Raw genomic sequence first — 19615 nt, forward strand, 5'->3', positions numbered from 1 at the left:
AGGACATCTACTCATGGAGGCAGAGGGGATGGCTGAGGTACTAAATGAGTACTTTGCATCTGTCCTAACCAAGGAAGAAGATGCTGCCAGAGTCTCAATAAAGGAAGATATAGTTCAGATACTGGATGGGCTAAAAATTGATAAAGAAGAGGTAATAGAAAGGCTAGCTGTACTTAAAGTAGATAAATCACCCGGTCTGGGTGGGATGCATCCTAGGTTGCTGAGGGAAGTAAGGGTGGAAATTGCGGAGGTACTGGCCATAATCTTTCAAACATCCATAGATACTGGGGTGGTGCCAGAGGACTGGAGAATTGCAAATGTTACACACTTCTTCAAAAAAGAATGTAAGGATAAACCCAGCCAGTCAGTTTAACCTCAGTGGTGGGGAAACTTTTAGAAATGATAATCCAGGACAGAATGAACAGTCACTTGGACGAGTGTGGATTAATTAGGGAAAGCCAGCACGGATTTGTTAAAGGCAAATCGTGTTTAAATAACCTGATAGAGTTTTTTGATGAGGTAGCAGAGAGGGTAGATGAGGGCAATACAATTGATGTGGTGTATATGGACTTTCAAAAGGCGTTTGATAAAGTGCCGCATGGTAGGCTTATCATCAAGATTGCAGCCCATGGAATAAAGGGGGTAGTAGCAACATGGATACAGAATTGTCTAAGTGACAGGAAACAGAGAGTAGTGGTGAAAGGTTGTTTCTCGGAATGGCGGGAGGCGTACAGTGGTGTTCCGCGGAGGTTGGTGCTGGGACCATTGCTTTTCTTGATACATATTAATGACTTGGACTTGAGTGTACAGGGCACAATTTCAAAATTTGCAGACGACACAAAACTTGGAAGGGTAGTAAACAGTGAGGAGGATAATGATAGACTTCAAGAGGATGTAGACAGGCTGGCGACATGGGCGGACATGTGGAAGATGAAATTTAACGCAGAAAAATGCAAAGTGATACATTTCAGTGGGAAGAACGAGGAGAGGCAATATAAACGAGAGGGCACAACTCTGAAAGGGGTACACGAACAGAGAGATCTGGGGTATATGTGCACAAATCGTTGAAGGTGGCAGGGCAGGTTGAGAAAGCCGTTAAATAAGCATATCGGATCCTGGGCTTTATAAATAGAGTTAGAGAGTGCAAAAGCATGGAAGTCTTGATGAATCTTTATGAAACATTGGTTCGGCCACAACTGGAGTATTGTGTCCAGTTCTGGGCACCACACTTTAGGAAAGATATGAAGGCCTTAGAGAGGGTGCAGAAGAGATTTACTAGAATGATTAGGGATGAGGGATTTTAGTTACGTGGATAGACTGGAGAAGGTAGGATTGTTCTCCTTGGAACAGAGACGGTTGCAAGGAGATTTGATAGAGGTATTCAAAATCATGAAGGGTCTAGACAGAGTAGATAAAGAGAAACTGTTCCCATTGGCGGAAGGGTCAAGAAACAGACAACATAGATTTAAGGTGAATGGCAAAAGAACCAAAGGTGACATGAGGAAATTTTTTTTTTTACACAGCGAGTGGTTAGGATCTGGAATGCACTGCCCGAGGGGGTGGTGGAGGCAGATTCAATCATGGCCTTCAAAAGGGAACTGGATAAGTACTTGATAGGAAAAAATTTGCAGGGCTATGAGGATAGGGCAGGGGAGTGGTACTAGCTGGATTACTCTTGCATAGAGCTAGCGTGGACTCGATGGGCCAAATGGCCTCCTTCCATGCTGTAACCTTTCTATGATTCTATGACAAAGGGTCCACCCCTGAAATGTTAACTTACCTGTTCTCACCACAGATGCCGACTAACCTGCTGAGTGTTTCCAGCATTTTCTGTTTTTGTTTCAGATTTCCAGCATCTGCACATTTTCACTTTTTGTTCATAAGAAAATAGAATTCATCCTACAGTGCATTCTCTATTTATCCCTCAACCAACATCACTAAAACAGATTATCTGGTCGTTATCACATTGCTGTTTGTGGGGCCTTGCTGTGTGAAAATTGGCTGCCACGTTTCTTACACTACAACAGTGACTACACTTGAAAAGTACTTCATTGGCTGTAAAGTGCTTTGGGACATTCTGAGGTTGTGAAAGGCGCTATTTAAATGCAAGTCTTTCTTCCTATTGAAACACAAAACAAGCTTTTTAGAACTAAATTTAGCTCTCAGGTTAGATATTTGAGGAACAAAATGCTTTTGGCATTAGGGTAGTCTTAGTATCACATCAATGTAATCTCTAGTGTACTCTAATTTCCCTCTGGCTTTCACTATCAATTATTTTCTGACACTTTGCCGTTCTCTTTGTTCTGATTCTATATAAATACAAGCTGTTGTTGTTGTTGATTCTGTACTACCATCTCTACTTTAAGCTCTCACTCTCCTTGTTCCATATTTCTTGCTGTACCTCCAGCTACCGTATCACTTTTCTTTTGCTTATCCTTACCAATATCTGTCATTGAACTGGATTGGGCGAAGTGTCTTTGTGCAATCTCTCCACTTTCCTTCACACTAGCTTCTTCAGAGTCTCCATTTTGTTTCTCTTCTTGATGCGGTGTCTGGTCAGCCACTTCAGTTTGCTCCTGGCCAGTTGTTACCTCCTTTTCAGTACCCAGATCTACTGGTGCTTCAGCACTGATGTAGTCACTTCCAAGGCCAAGAATAAAGTCAGGAGGTTCCATTTCATCAAGCTCAATTATAGGCCCTAGTGCAATAGCAAACGCACAATGATTAAACAGTTGGCACTTTAACAAAATCAAGTTTTGTACATTTATTGTACATATTATTTACATTTTTATTAGGTGTGTGTTTCCCATATTTCACTTATTACTGCTTTGAAAGCTAAAATTAAATGTGAGAATTGAATCATTACCTATTTCAATATTAACACTAACATTAGACCAGAAAATTCACTTGCTGTAATCTTGTGAACAATTCTGACCCACATAACAGCCTAGTATATGGTACAGATATGGAGGTGGAACAGTAACGAATGTGAGTAGTTTGTAGGACTGACACAAATTCAGTTAGTCAGTCATTTGTCAGGGATAGTGTCTGGATTCCAATGGAATTGTGGTACAGGCAGTGTTTATCTTGTCTGGAACCCTGAATTTGAACCTAGGTCATCAGCTAAGAAAGGTAAAATTGGGGCTATTTTGAATATTGCTTAGTTATTAATAAAATTAATTGCAAAATCTAATGTATCCAGTATGGCAACTGCCAAAATACGTCCAGTGGCAGCCCTAAGACTTTAATTAACTCTTTTGAGATCACATTTTAAGCTATCAAAACATCTCTATTATATGATTCATACAAATTATACCCTCTAAAATGTTAATAATTAATATTACAAAGAATCAGATATATGCAGTACTAAAGTCAGAGGTTTGTTGAAAGAAAGGAATTACATCTTTGAATTTGCCACAGAAATTCTACCACAATCTGCAAAAAGCTCATTGAGAATTTAGCTCTTTTTTCATTTTCTTCCTCAAAAGTCTGTGCCAAAATAACAGGACATGGCATCTGATTGCAGGGTTTTGACTGTCAGCACGTTGAGCCCAAAACTAGAAGTAAGTAGAAAGCAACTCAACAGTTACTAGACTTTGTAGTTTTTTGCAACATTTTATAGAAAACTAGTGAAATTCTAAAGGTAAATAATTGATTAAGTCACTCCTGACCGATTGAGAGATTCTGTTTGCTTTTGAAGAAGAAGGTTTTTTCCAAAGAGCTAAGATTACAGTGCTATAAATTTCATAGATTAATTAGACCAACATTCAGCATGCTGAATAAAGACATTTTGACATTTTTATTGGTAGGATTCAAGATACCTTTCATAGAAAAACTATAATAGAACTATTTGACCATTGGGGGGAGGGAGTGAACAATTGAGATGATGTTGATTATTATAAATATATAAATTTAATAGTATCTGTATAACCACAAAACAGTGACTGCTTCAATATCTGGACTCCAGATTCTGTACTCTATAAATATAATTATAGACTGCTGCAGTATTGATGCTTTACCACCGGGTATCAGTAATGTATTTAGCAAATACTCCAGTATATCATATTTATAAAGTGTATACAAGACACTGTAAAAGAAAAATTGATTCCTTAGTCCAGTGTTGAAATCTGGATACTATTTCTAACAGCACTGGGAAAAGGAAATATTATCAGATCTCCCTAAACTCCTCCAACCTAGTAACGTGTTCACTGTCGTTTGTGCTCCATTTATTTCTCTTTTCCTTAATACTTACATTCCCTCGGGTTGTGTAATTCAGCTTTATTGATGTCTGGATGACTATCGTAGAACATCTCAAATAATAGGATAACCCGGTGCCTATCCAGAAATCCAGTCTGCAGAGAAGAAAAATGTCGAGAAAAATGTAAATTCATTTTTTTGCCATGCAAAATATTTCAGATTGCATAATTTAAAGTATTGTGATATTAAAATGTTGTCATTGCTGGATTTTTCTTTTTTATCTCAGCACTAATCAGTAATGGTTATCTATCATGGGTAAAATCATGAAAAACATTTCTCAAGTCAGGATTTCAGCAGACATGTTCTGTTCAATCCATTCTGTGCTGCTGGTATTAGTTCAGTGTCAATACCAGTCACATCTGCGTGAGTCAGGGTATAGGATTTGTACGTGTCTCTCATTATTATTCAATTAATTCATTTTTCATAGAGTCATACAGGAAAGAAGGAGGCCATTTGGCCCATCGTGTCTGTGTCAGCTCTTTGAAAGAGCAATCCAATTTGTTCCACTCGCCTGCTCTTTCCCCATAGCCCTGCAATTTTCTCCGTTTCAAGAAATATATTCAGTACCCTTTTGAAAGTTACTACTGAATCTGCTTCCATCACCATTTCAGGTAGTGCATTCCAGATCATAACAATTCACTGCATTAAAAAAAATTCTCCTCATTTCCCCCTTGGAATATTTGCCAATTATCTTAAATCTGTGTCCTCTGGTTACCGACCCTCCTGCCAGTGGAAACAGTTTCTCCCTATCTACTCCATCAAAACCCCTCATAATTTTGAACATCTCTATTAAATCTCCCACTAACCTTCTCTGCTATAAGGAGAACAATCCCAGCTTCGTTAATCTCTCCACGTAACTGAAGTCCATCTTCGCTGGTACCATACTAGTAATTCTCCTCTGCACCCTCTCCAAAGCCTTGACATCCTTCCTAAAGAGTGGTGCCCAGGACTGGACACAATACTCTAACTGAGGCCTAACCAGTGACTTATAAAGGTTTTATCATAATTTCCTTGCTTTTGTACCTCTATTTATGCCTCTATTTATAAAGCCAAGGATCCCATATACTTTTTAACAGCCATATCAACTTGTCCTGCCACCTTCAAAGATTTGTGTATATGCACCCCCAGATCTCTTTATTCCTGCACCCCCTTTAAAATTGTACCATTGAATTTATATTGCCTTTTCTCAATTTTCCTTCCAAAATGCATCACTTCACACATTACTGCATTAAATTTCATCTCCCATGTGTCTGCCCATTTCACCAGTCTGTCTATGTTCTCCTGAAGTCTGCTACTATGCTCTCCACTGTTTACAACATTTCCAAACTTTGTGTCATCTGCAAATTTTGAAATTATGCCCCCTCTACTCAAGTCCAGGTCATTAATATATAACAAAAAGAGCAGTGGTCCTAATACCAACCCCTGGGAGACACCATTGTATACTTCCCTCCAGTCCGATAAACTACCATTCACCACTACTCTCTGCTTTCTCTCTCTCAGCCAATTTTGTATCCGATTTTTCGTAGCCAATTTTTGGAGCTCTTTTTTCTGAGATAGTATCAGCCCATCTGCTGCTGAAACCCTCATTCATGCTTTTGTTACCTCCAGACTTGACTATTCCAATGCTCTCCTGGCCGTCTCCCATCTTCCACCTTCCATAAACTTGAGCTCATCCAAAACTATGCTGCCCGTATCCTAACTCGCACCAAGTCCCGTTCTCCCATCACCCCTGTGTTCACTGACATACCTTGACTCCCGGTCCCCGAACGTCTCAATTTTAAAATTCTCATCCTCGTGTTCAAATCCCTCCATGGCCTCGCCCCTCCCAATCTCTGTAACCTCATCCAGCCCTACCACCCTACGGGAACTCAGCTTTCCTCCAATTCTGGCCTCTTGTGTGTCCCCCACTTCCTTTGCTTTCCATTGGCAGCCTTCAGCTGTGTGGAGCTCTGGAGTTCCCTCCCTAAACCTCTCCACCTCTTTCTCCTCCTTTAAGACACTCCTTAAAACCTACCTCTTTGACCAAGCTTTTGATCACTTGTCCCAATGTCTCCTTCTTTGGCTTGGTGTCAATTTTTTTGTCTGATTACACTTCTGTAAATGCCTTGGGACGTTCTACTATGATAAAGGCACTACATAAATGTAACTGTTGTTTCCTATGAGTCAGTTCCTCCGATTATTGGTCTAAATTCTGGCTGATATGGAATTATCTTGAAATTGAGTTCATTTACCTTGGGGTTACATAGGAACAAGAATAGGCCATTCAGTCCCTTGAGCCTGTTCCGCCATTCAATGAAATCATGGCTGATCTGTATCGTAACTCCATCCACCTGCCTTGGCTCCATATCCCTTAATACCCTTGGCTAGCAAAAATCTATCGATCTCAGATTTAAAATTATTAATTGAGCTAGCATCTACTGCTTTTTGTGGGAGAGAATACACACTTCCACCACCGTTTGCGTGTAGAAGCATTTCCTAACTTCTCTCCTGAATGGCCTGGCTCTGATTTTAAGGTTATGTCCCCTTGTCCTAGACTCCCCCACCAGTGGAAAATGTTTCTCTCTATCTACTCTATCAATTCCTTTCAAAATCCTAAAAACCTCAATCAAATCACTCCTTAAACTTCGTTTTTCCAGGGAATACAAGCCTCGTTTATGTAATCTCTCGTCATAATCTAACCCTTGGAGCCCTGGTAACATTCTGGTGAATTAGCACTGCACTCCTTCCAAGGCCAATGTATCCCTTCTAAGGTGCTCAGAATTGTACATAGTAATCCAGATGTGGTCTAACCAAGGCTTTGTATAGCTGTAACAAATCTTCCTCCTTTTTATATTCTAGTCCTCCAGTTATAAAAGCTAACTTTCCATTAGCCTTTTTGATTATTTTTTGCACCTGACCACTACATTTTAGTGATCTATGTACATGGAACCCTAAATCTCGTTGGACCTCCACTGTTCCTAGCTTTTCACCATTTAAAAAATACTCAGATCTATCCTTTTTTGGTCCAAAATGGATGACCTCACACTTAACTTAGCCACAGTTTTGCTCACTCACTTAATCTATTAATGTTTCTTTGTAATTTTATGCTCCCGTCTAAACTACTTACTATACCACCAATCTTTGTGTCATTGGCAAACTTAGATATATGGTTCTCTATTGCATTATCTAAGTCATTAATAAATATAGTGAATAGTTGAGGCCTCAACGCAGATCCTTGTGGGACACCACTAGTCACTTCCTTTCAATTCGAGTACATAGCCATTATCTCTACTCTCTGTCTTCTACAGCCTAACCAATCTCCTAACCAGGTCAATAATTTGCCTTCAATTCCATAAGTTTTAATTTTAGCTACAGTCTCTTATGTGGAACCTTATCAAATACCTTCTGGAAATCCATATACATTACATTCATAGGCATTCCCATGTCTACTACTTTAGTACTTCCTCAAAAAATTCAATGAGGTTCGTTAGACATGACCTACCCTATACAAATCCATGTTGACTCTTTCTAATCAGCTCAAATTTTTCTAAGTGCTCAGTCACTCTGTTGTTAATTATGGATTCCAATAACTTCCCCACAGCAGACGGTTAGACTTACAGGCCTATAATTTCCTGGTTTCTCTCTCTCTCACCTTTCTCTAATTAGCTAAAAAAGTCATTCTTTAGTCGTCAATCTCAAAATAATGGCAGCAAACTTGGAAATCAGTGTTGGCAAAATCTGGATGTGGGTTCTTCAACTGCACAATCAAAATTTGATTTATGATACTCCAACCTCTTCCAAATATGGGGTGAGGGGAGAGGGAGAAGTTAAACTATCTTTAGGGCAATTTGGAAACAGTAAGTGTATGCCAATCAGAGATCTGTACCCAATAATAACTTCGACATTATTAACAACAACTTGCATTTATATAGCACCTTTAACACAGGAAAACGGCATAATCAGAAATAAATGGAGGAGATATTAGGGAGGGTGACCAAAAGCTCAAAGAGGTGGGTTTTAAGGAGGGTCCTAAAGGCAGAGAGGCTTAAGCAGGAAATTCCAAAGCGTGGGGCCTAGGAGGTTAAAGGCATGGCTGAAGGTACGGCAAAGGGAGAGAGGGATGGAATAAAGATCAGAGTCGGAGGAATGGAGAGTTGAGGGAGGGTTTTGTTGGGCTGGAGGTTACATAAATAGGAAGGGGTGAGGCCATAAAAGAATTTAAACACGAGGATGAGAATTTTAAGTTGGAGGCGTTAGGGGACTGAGAGCCATTGTAAGGACAGGAGTGAGTGGGAATTGCTGCTCGATGTCTCAAACTACCAGGGCAGTTGCCTGTTTCTGGTGGTGGGGGCAAAATAACCGTACTCCTTTGGCTGCTATTGTTTGTAAGAATTACCCATGTATTAATGACAAACCTTTTTATTGGAAGTTATCCACTGCTTTTTTTTCCAGTTTTGATAGGAAAACAGTTACTTACAATCAGAACTGCACATTACAGGAATGCTGTGGTGTCGGGAATAATTTAGGATCTGATTAAGTTTAGCTCATAATAGCAGTTGTCAGACTTCCTTATTCCACGTCTGCGCGCTTGCAGATTTGGCTCTACATAAATATGGAAATTCCCAGTTGTGCCTCATCAAGCACTCGGTTAAATGGAATTAATTCTACTTATCTTTCTGCCCATCAATATGTCATGCTCTCAGGCAGAATCTCTCTATTCACTGACCTTTCCAACATCACATGCCAGGAACAACTCTGCAAATTTCTGCCTCCACCAATCGTTTTGTCCTTTTTGACGTAAAAAGTCTGAGCTGCGGGAGAGATATGTGAGGAAATCCTGGAAAGGATCATCAGGCAGACCCTTGACGTAAGAGTACATATACTGGGGGAAGAACAGAAAAAAACTGTCATGATTCATTGAGACTCTGAAAGGTTTCCTGAGTGCAAAACAGGAGAGATTCATGATTCCTGAGATGGAGCTTTTGGTAGACTACTGACAGCACCACACTGCCAGAACATTAAAACTGACAAGACTTCCTTTCCCATTAGTTTTACTGCAAAGTGGAGATAGTCTCAGAGTAAACAGCTGCTTATAATCATAACTGCTTCTACATGAATGCATATATATATATATACACATATATATAAAACTGTAAGGAACAATGTGAAATCTGGTAAAAATTTGCTTGCTGTGGGAACTGCCAGAACTTTCCTTATTCCAGATCTGTACTGTAGTACCTAATACTCTGCAAAGCCTACATAGAATATTTTCACAGTGACATTATGAATTGTTTATAATGTAAAACATCTCAGTTCTACTGGCATGAGTGAAATGATGGCATCATTGATGTACACAGGCCTGCTGCTTCAGGTAGCAAGAATCACCATCTGTTGCACATTGTAAAGGTGCTACATCAACAGTTAGAAAGTCCAGAGCCAATTCAGTTGAAGGATTAAAAATAACTTAATCCAAATTCAGACGAAATCAATTCAGTGAGCCCATCTCTATTCTAGGTTCATTTTCATTGTGGGTTCATGATGATTTTCTTTAATTTGACCAGAGTACAATTTATTTACATTTCTGCTTACATTGAAGGGTACGGAGAAAGAGCAAGCAAATGGGATTAGGGTAGGTCGTCCCATTGTGGAACTAGCACCAACATATGTTCAATGGGCCAAATGGCCACTTTCTGCACTGAATCCAAATTGATAAGTTTTCCATTCATGCTAACCCAGTAAAGCAAACTGAAGTCCACTTTAAACGGTTCCGTGTTGCAGTCATGGTCTGTTTGCATCACCTGCTCAGAAGGTCATGGGTTCAAGCTCCACTCCAGAATTTGAGCACATAATCTAGTCTGGCACTTTGGTGGCGTACCTCATTATTGGAGGTATCATCCTTTGGATAACACATGTCTGCCTGTTGCAATGGTTAAGGTAGATGTTAAAGATCTCATGGCACTCTTCAATAAGAGCAGGGAGTTCTCCTCAATTGACACCATCAAAAAGAGATCAATGGGTCATTCTGTCATTGCTGTTGTTCAGTAATACTGTGCAAAATAGCTGCTCTGTTTACCAACATAAGAATAGTGACTGCACTTCAAAGTAATTTATTAGATGTCAAATACTTTGCAATTCTTCTGAGAGATTTAATAAGGCTCAATGTAAGTGCAAGTTTTTTCTTATTTCTTGCTTATCTGGTGCTAATGAAACCTATTAACGTTACTATTAACAAAGTACCGAAATGAACACACTGCCAAGTTAAAAGTTACCTCATGATATTTCACAAAGAAAATGTAAGGCTATTTACTATAGCACAGAACATTTAAACATTTCAAATTCATTTATACTCTAACTCAGTGAAAACTCAAGGATTCAAATATGCAAGAGAACTGAGATCTTCTGTTTCAACACAATTTTAGGAATGTAACTGGAATGCCTGTGACAATGCTTTCCATTGTGGTCTTATAAACTCAGCCAAATTCCCCTTAATGAGAACACAGTGCTGGTGAGTGCAGGGTGAAGGGGGGTGGGTCTGCACTCACGTTGGCCTGTTTTTTTCTCATTTTGGGACAAGACGACCCAATATGGTAGATTTTAAATTCTGTGCGATAGTATAAAACAGGTGTTAGAGAATTGGCAGCCCATCTTATCTCTCTCCTTGATTTTTATTTCCATGACTTCAATGGAAATTAACATTGGAGAAAGATATAAAACGTGTTGCCGATTCGCTAACGTCCATTTGACACTATCACACAAAGTCAAGATCCACCCCACTGTGTGTTGTCAGAATTTTTTTTTGAACTCCTGCATTTGTTGTTTTTCCTTTCTCTATTGCACCCCCCCCCCACCCCCATTTTATCTTTTTATTTGTGTGGTTTCTTCTGTGGTTTGTCTTTGCAACCTCTTAACGATTTGTGCATTCTATTATTGTCTTTCTATTGCTTCACTGGCGATATTTTATATCATCTTACCATTTTCTATTAAGCATTCAATGAATTAACTCCTTCTTTGTGACTGAAGTATCTTGTTTCTCCCCTCTCTCTCTATTTTTTCCAACTTTACCAAAATACTTACCTAACTTTTAGTCTTCTGTACTGATAAGGGGTAAAGTATTTACTGAGGGAGTACGGCTTTGTTTGAGATGCCATCTTTCAGATGATATGTTAAACTGAGGACCCATCTGCTCTCTCAGATGCACATAAAAGATCCCCTGGCACTATTCAAGGAAGAGCAGGGGAGCTGTCCCTGGTATCCTGACCAACTTTTATGCCGCAACTAACACACCAAAAACAGATTATCTGGTCATTTAATCTCATTTTTGTTTGTGAGGCCTTGCTGTGTGCAAATTGGCTACTGTACTTACAATTCAAAAGTAATTTATTGATTGTGAAATGCTTTGGGACATCCTGAGCATGTGAAAGTCACTATATAAATGCAAGTTCACGCTTTCTCTTTGAGCGTATCAAAGTCCTCAAAGCACTTAAATTGCTTTCACTGTGGTGAATCAGTGGCATTACAAAAGGTATTACATTTATTGTCAGGAGGAATTAATCCTAACCTTGTATGTATCAGCCAATAAGAATTCATCACCATTTATGACTATTTAATATTCAGTTCGAATTGCTTTGTCTCTAATCTTCAGCAACATCAAGGCTCAGCAAAGAGGTTACAGAGCTTTGCAGCAGTTTAAGGATAAAGCAATGGATCAAAAAACATTCCTGAACATAATTTTAGCAACAGTTTAAGATATCTTCACATTTTAATTGTATAATGTACATGCCCATGTTAGGTTTTTCTCCCCTTGTGTTTTAAAATCATGAAAATTTGACATGAAGATTTCCATTTCATATCAAGAAAGACACTACCCCATCCCCCAATTCTATTTCTTTCCAAGCTTTCTCACGATAATATTTTTCCTTCTGCCTTTCAGCTGAGGAGGCTGGGCAGCTGGGAGCCAGTGAGTCTCTGCAACTACTGCTGATGCTGCTTGATGTTCAGGAAGAAAGCTGCATAGGCCATAAGGCAAAACTGAGTGCCAGCTATTCTTACTCGCACGGTGAGGAGCTCCTCATCTCGTGGCTTTTTCAATTACTGTTAATTTGTTTTCCATAATTTAACAGAAATGTAATATTCCTGATAAATAGGACGAGATTTAAAAAATAAAAATGTAACAGAAAACATAGGTGGAAATGATCATACTAAGGATCAACATGTCTAGAATCTACATGTCTGCATGTTGTTTTTAATTTGTGAAGATAAGCAAATGTATTGCCTATTTCAGAACCTGTATTTGAGGCTGAAGAGACAACAGTCAGGGCCCACAACGTTTGGTATAACAAACCTTGACAATTTTCTCCAAAAAGAAATCACATCAACACGCTTGTTAATATAATACAATAAAACAAACTTCACAGATGCTGCAAATCAAAATAAAAACAGAAAATGCTGGAAACACTCAGCAGGTCAGGCAGCGTCTGTAGAGAGAAAAACAGAATTAACATTGCAGGTCGATGTCCTTTCATCAGATGGGTAGAAGTTTGTCTCTTGGGTTTTCAATCCTCCACATCCCTTGTCCTGGGTCCCCACGGAGCCTGGCTATTTCAACAGTACTAAAATCCTGGGATTATGGAGGTGCTACAATAGTCTGAACAAAGCTCATCTGATACGGCCAATCGGCAGAGGAGTTGAAGCCAGATAGGGACGCACAGGTGTGTGAGAATAGAATAGCAGGTGAGAGTTAGAGAGAAGAGCTCGAACTGGAGAGATAGTGTAGATAGCGTGGAACGAGCCACAGGTGAACGATTGACTGGGGCAATTCAAAGAAAGAAACCACTAATGAATGAGGGAGTGATGAAAAGAGCAGCTGGAGCCTGAACACCTGATAACAGTTGATAAATGTGAGCAACAGCCAAGGCAACATTAAATACCACAGGCTTCAGATGCAAGAAAGACAAGTTATCAGAGCAACTAGTTCAAATACTTGTTAGATCGTACTGGATCAATATTGCAGACAGCTGTGGGACTTCTGGCTGGTAATTAAACTGGAAGCCTTTGGGTACTACAGCTGGAGATGATAAAAGACAGAGACTTTACTAGCAGTATGAAAGTAAAGGTAAATAGCAGTCCCAGCCAAACACAATAGGCATCCAAGATAGCAAAACCTATTTGTCTCTGATGGGAAGACTTCAGTGGCAAGTAAAATATTGAGTTACTGCTGTTAGAAATATATATGTGCTGATCACATGGGGCAGTAATATGTCAGTTCTCAGGAGCTAATGTCATTCCATCTTCCCCTGTCACTAACAGCAGGCTTGCATTCAGTGGTTAAAGGGTGTAAAATTGACTCTTCAAGCTTCATTGGACTGGGCCTATTGTATGTCAATAGCAAGTACTTAGGCAAAGTCTACTCAATCATACTTTAGCTGTTTATGCAATTCCTAATCCCCACTAATCCCAAAGGGTCATAGCACCCGATTAAAAAGATGCAAATTAAACTCTTGCCATTACCCTTTGTTTAACACACAGGAATTACATTTGTTAATCCAGTTATGGATTAGTTGAGCACTGGCTAAGAGGTCCACCTTTAAAGCAAACAATCCTTGCTTGAACTTCCAGTATCCAGCAGTACTTCCCAGCATTGGAAATGGAAATGTGATGAGCAGATATTTCCTTTAATTAAATAACCATGACCTGGTTTGCACTTACAGTCTAGAAAACTATAACTACAGTGTCATCAACTGTGAATCTTGGTCAAATCAGTCTAACAATGCAGCTAACCAGGTAAATACATATATTTTAATGCCTCCATATTATCTGATCTACAACTATTCCAGGTTGTGTACTGAAACATATACATGAGCTACATACACCAAAGGCCCTTGAAAAATTATACATCTGGGTTCTCACAGTACATAAGAATAGTGTATTCAGGGTGTGCCTTTATTGTATGCCGAAGAATTTGACATACACCATTTACACTCACTTCCTATAGATAATACCTTATTTATGTTCAGCTTTGAGATTATGGAAACAATTACTCCAGTTGCCAGAACAGTGCTGTATACACTGTGAGACAACTTCACTAATTGTGGGAAAACATGGTTGAGGGGGCAAAAATAAAACAACTCGACAACCACTTGCATTTATATAGCGTCATTAGCGTAGTAAAAACATCTCAAGATGCTTCACAGGAGTGTTATCAGACAAAATTTGACATCGAGCCACATAAAGAAATATTAGGAAAGGTGACCAAAAGTTTGGTCAAAGAGATAGGTTTTAAGGAGCGACTTAAAGGAGAAGAGAGAGGTAGAGAGGCAGAGAGGTTTAGGGAGGGAATTCCAGAGTTTAGGGCCTATATAGCTGAAAGCACATCCGCCAATGGTGGGGTGATGAAAATCGAGGATGCGCAAGAGGCCAGAATTGAAGGAGCGCTGAGATTTTGGAAGGTTGTAGGGCTGGCAGAGGATATAGTGATAGGGAAGGCGAGGCCATGGAGGGATTTGAACACAAAGATGATAATATTTTAAAATTGAGGAGTTGCCAGTCCAGGAGCCAATGTAGGTCAGCGAGCATAGGGCACCAGCACCAGCCCATCTGCCTCCTGTTACAGTCCAATCACTTTAAGTTTAAACTTATACGCAACATGTAGGCATACATTTTTAAAATTCATTCTTCGGATGAGGGTGTCACTGGCAAGGCCGGCATTTACTGCCCATCTCTAGTTGCTAGTAGAAGGTGGTGGTGAGCCGCCTTCTTGAAACACTTCAATCCTTGTGGTGAAGGTGCTCCCACAATGCTGTTAGGTAGGGAGTTCCAGGATTTTGACCCCGCGACGGTGAAGGAATGGCGGTATATGTCCAAGTCAGGATGGTGTGTGATTTGGAGGGGAATTTGGAGGCAATGACGTTTCCATGCACCTGCTGCCCTTGTCCTTCCAGGTGGTGGAGCTCTGGCGTTTGGGAGGTGCTGCCGAAGAAGCCTTGCAGTGCATCCTGTAGATAATACACACTGCTGCCACGGTACACCGGTGGTGGAGGGGGTGGATGTTTAGGCTAATGGGTGGTGGAGAACTGCTTTGTCCTGGATGGTGTTGAGCTCTCGGAGTATTGTTGCAGCTGCACCCATCCAGGCAAGTGGAGAGTATTCCATCACAGACCTGACGTGGTGGTGAGAAGGTTTTAGGGAGTCAGGGGGTGAGCCACTCACCACAGAATACCCAGCCTCTGATCTTTCTTTCTCATTTAGCAACATTTTAATGTAAGTGGGTGAGGTCCAGTCTTGCCAGTTTCCCTTAAAAAAAGGATTACTTCTCTTTTTAACAAAAATAAAGATTATTCAATAAGAAATTTATGAGTCTAATTTTTCTTCAGTGTTCTTTTCTTTTGATTTTAGTTAATGAAACATTGGGCCTATTTTTCATGGCTTTGATGTGCACCAGTCTAAAGGGAGTTTTCTCTTTAAAATTCAGTCAGTGCAATATAAAAGTGCTCAAGCACTAGACATGACATTCATTAGACATGACGTTCACATTTTCATTTCCTGTGGTTACTTGACAGATTTCAAGTAACCAGTTCATCATTTTTTGCAAATATGTAAATATAGTCTATCCGTCAGTCCCACAGTGTTTGTGTTTCAGTACGACATAAGCAGTATGTGTGCCCGTAAGGTTGAATTTTACACAGTGGTACAAAGAAAATTATAGTTTATCCCTGCAGAGTTGCATTTTTAGCCCTGGCACTGTGTCAAGCAGAGGGTTTGTTCTAGATTGTGTAGCACTCCAATCGCACGATAAATGGCCTTTATGCATCCAACAACAGTGTCAAGCACTCCTGGTTCAGGTATTGCATGGGTCACATGCTGGGTAAATATACCTGGAAACACCAAATATTTTCCTCAATCCCAAAACAAGAAGGCTGCTTATGGTGTCAGTGCGACATTTGCTTTTCCCACATTAGTCAGCTGTTTGCTTTCTCTTCCTAATTGCTGAGTCTGTGTTGATAGGCAGAAATATATTGTGAGCTATATTTATTGGGAAGTGAGGTGAGACAAAGAAAACTTCTTACTACTCAGTTGCATCGACATATGAAATAATGCAAGAGAAACAAAAACGCCCATCTCATTACCACCCAACTCTCCAGTAATGAATCCACCCACAGCAAAAGAAAACTTTGTTTCACACAGGACATAAAATAATAACAGTTCATGAATAAATATTTTCACATTTTGCACTGGACCTTCCAAAAGCAGAAATGATGCTGATGTGGTTTTAGTGCTTTATCATTTCAGCAGTGACTTCCTATTTTCAAAGTTGATCTGCTCAAACATGTACTCTGGAGGTTACAGCTTAACACAATACTGCAAAAAATCCAGGAAGGAAACAAAAGCTAACTCTTCCAGTATGATTTGCATTCACTCAGAGCCTAGCTATCTGTATTCAGAGATAGAAAGCCCTGCTCCAGAGTAGAAGTTCTAGCCGAGAAATTCCTGTGGCAGCCTCTTTGGTGCAGACAAGGGCGGAATGCCCACCTACCCCATGGATGCACCCAGCCCCCGTCCCAAATCCCGGCATCCGGGACATTGGCATATTTCGGGTGGGCCATTTATCGTGCGATTAGAGGGTGGCGAAGGAGAGGAGCGAGATTGTAGTGACACTTTGGCACAGCATAAGATCCTAATTTTTTTAAAAAAGATCATTCTAATTTCAACTTTGATGTAGGAAACCTACCCTTTCCAATGGCAGCAGTCCACTTCTGCCAGGATCAGGTCCTTGGCACACTAGTGTGCCCGCTTCATTATATCATTGGGGGCAAGGCAGGCAGAACTGGTGGGAATTCCAGCCGATGATATCATCTTGCCAGTCCCGTCTCTTTCTGTGATATCCACATGGAAGAGGTGAATACAAGCAGTGTCCACCCCCTCAACAAGCAGAATTTGGCAAGATCCGAAGTAACGGCGTATTCGCAGCATAATTTTGTTAACAAGCTATAAATCCTGCAGTCCCATCTGTCTCTGAATCTCCAGCTTCACTTCACTTGTTCCCTAATTGCACTGCATCCAGGATCAATCCAGTTGTTACCCAGATTCATGCTTGTCTTAACGTGTGTGCAATAAGTACAATTTGCGGAACTTTTCAATAGCAGAGGCGTAATGAGCTGACTCATCACAATTAGCAGGGAAATATTCAAGTCCATATCAGATCATACTTTTACACATTCACCCTTTTAAAGAAAAAAGTAATTTTCTGGTGAAATTACAAAATCTATATCCTTTTATATTTGCTTTTGAAGTCAGATTTTTTACAGTTTCTAAAGAGGATCTTGATTAGTTAAAGAAAGAATTTATTCATTCTCCCTGGTGTCATAAAACAAATTCTCCCCTCCTCTCCAGAAAGGAAAGGAACCCTGTTGGGTTTGATCAATGACCGTTCTTAATGTGTGAGACTTGACATTGTTGGGGCTTCACAGCTGAGCCCAAATCTGTCCTCACCTGATATCCACACATAGGTACTTTCCAGCATTCACTGGATAGCAATCAGAAATAGGCTCAATATCTACCCTCCGTCGCACTGTGGCTCCAGTATGTACAATCCACAGGATGCACTGCCACATCCCACCAAGGTTACTTCAACCTCCACTGCGACCCCTACCACCAAGAAGGACCAGAGCAGCCATGTCGTGGGAACACCATAATTTCCAAGTTCTCCTCCAAGTCACACACCATCCTGACTTAGATATATATCCGCCATTCCTTCATTGTCACTGGGTCAATATTCTCAACCTAGCATGAATGCGGTAGCACCAGTCAAGAATCATCCAATCAGGTAATGAAGTCCTCTATTCGCTTTCCAATTGGTGGTGGAAGGCAGTTCACCGCGAGTATGGGCATGTTTGGACGACCAATGGCAGGAGTGTGGGGGCGGGGGAGTTGGAGGCAGGAGGTCAGGTGATGACACCTCCTGGAATATGTCTAGCCAGACATCTAGGTTACCTTTAAAAGGAGTCTGTGGTCCAGACCACCTGCCCTGCTGGCTGAGGGAAGGTTTCCATGTTGTAACTTCTATGATTCTATTGCAGGCAATTGGGACTAGCTTAGTGGTATAAACTGGGCGACATGGACATGTTGGGCCGAAGGGCCTGTTTCCATGTTGTAACTTCTATGAAGTGTGACCTCCACATCAGGACAGTAGGAGAGTCGAGAAAGAGGAAAAACAAGCAAAATTACAAATGATTTAAGAAAAAGATAAGCTAAATATAGAAATAAAAGCTTGCGTGCAGAAAATTAACGGCCCATAGGAGAAACATTAGCTCAAGTCACTGAGGTTGAGTCAGTGTGAAGACAATGAGAAATGTGAAACAAAAGGGAAGAGGAAGTAGTCATGCATGAGGGAGGTTTTGTATGCAGCCAAAAGAGGAAGCTGCACCCCCCACCCCCCCTGAATAAATTCCAGCAGACTGGCAGAACTCAAGAAGTCCTGAGAGAAAAGAAGTGTGACAAATAAAAATACAGGATGTCTGGGATGTTGCAGTGACAAAGAGATAAGGGTGTTCAAATGTAGCACAAAGCCATTGAGGAAATGAGACAAACCACGGTAAAACCAATAGCTAACACACTTAGAACTGTGGTTGGCTTCTGGCCTGCAGCAGTTGAACTTTAAAAAAATCAGAAGAAAGCAATTGCAGGAATTCACCGAGACATTGTGCACCCTGTCCTCATTGTAGACTCCTAGAACATCGATTCTCTTACAAACCGACTGAACCTTGAAATCCACCTTTAAAATGGTCCATTTACAGCATTCTGGAGCTCTCGTTACAATACATGAAAGGGAAAATTCTAGTGCATTGAGGCTTGAGGGAAAACAAATTGATGTTTTATCCTGGTCTTGCCAATGCATTTTGTTGAGAGGTAAATGATTTTTGTAATTCTGCTCCCCCAACCTGCTGTTTTTTTGCGGGGGTCGGGGGGGGGGGCTGGGCTGAGATTATACTCCATTTGTTTTTTTCCGTCACCAATTTTCTCCTCACACCTATTGTCCTGAAGGTGTTGACACCTCAGATGTGAATGATTCTATGGGTGCCAGGCACCCTCTGATACCCTAGCTAAGTGGCCCAATATTCATATGTGAGCCTGTTCAGTGAGTATAAGCAGGCCATTCAACTGCAGCAGGCATCACAGCCAAGCCAAATCCTGCCCTTACGATTGTGTTTTTTAAGTTCTGATTAAAAGCCCTGTTTTTGGTCTCTTTCTGGTCAATGGTTGCTGTTGAACTGAGGCGACATGATCCAGTATATCCGCAGATTCTGCAGCTGTGAACTCACTTCTTTCTTATTATAAATCCTCACCAAATTATTTACTAATAAAAATATCTACAAGAAGATGGGGT

The 19615-nt window shown here is 40.5% G+C and overlaps 1 protein-coding gene across 1 annotated transcript in view; it reads right to left on the reverse strand.

Annotated features, from left to right (window-relative positions):
• The window catches only part of LOC137299220 (EF-hand calcium-binding domain-containing protein 5-like), a 115683-nt gene that overhangs the window by 58913 nt on the left and 37155 nt on the right, over nucleotides 1–19615 (reverse strand). Inside the window, exons 6-8 of the mRNA XM_067967883.1 lie at nucleotides 8963–9118; nucleotides 4253–4352; nucleotides 2441–2698 (exon numbers count right to left, since the gene is read on the reverse strand). Of these exons, the coding sequence (XP_067823984.1) occupies nucleotides 2441–2698; nucleotides 4253–4352; nucleotides 8963–9118 (514 nt within the window). The remainder of the gene's footprint in view (nucleotides 1–2440; nucleotides 2699–4252; nucleotides 4353–8962; nucleotides 9119–19615) is intronic.

Source organism: Heptranchias perlo, chromosome 28, assembly GCF_035084215.1.
Source record: "Heptranchias perlo isolate sHepPer1 chromosome 28, sHepPer1.hap1, whole genome shotgun sequence".
NCBI lineage: Eukaryota > Metazoa > Chordata > Chondrichthyes > Hexanchiformes > Hexanchidae > Heptranchias > Heptranchias perlo.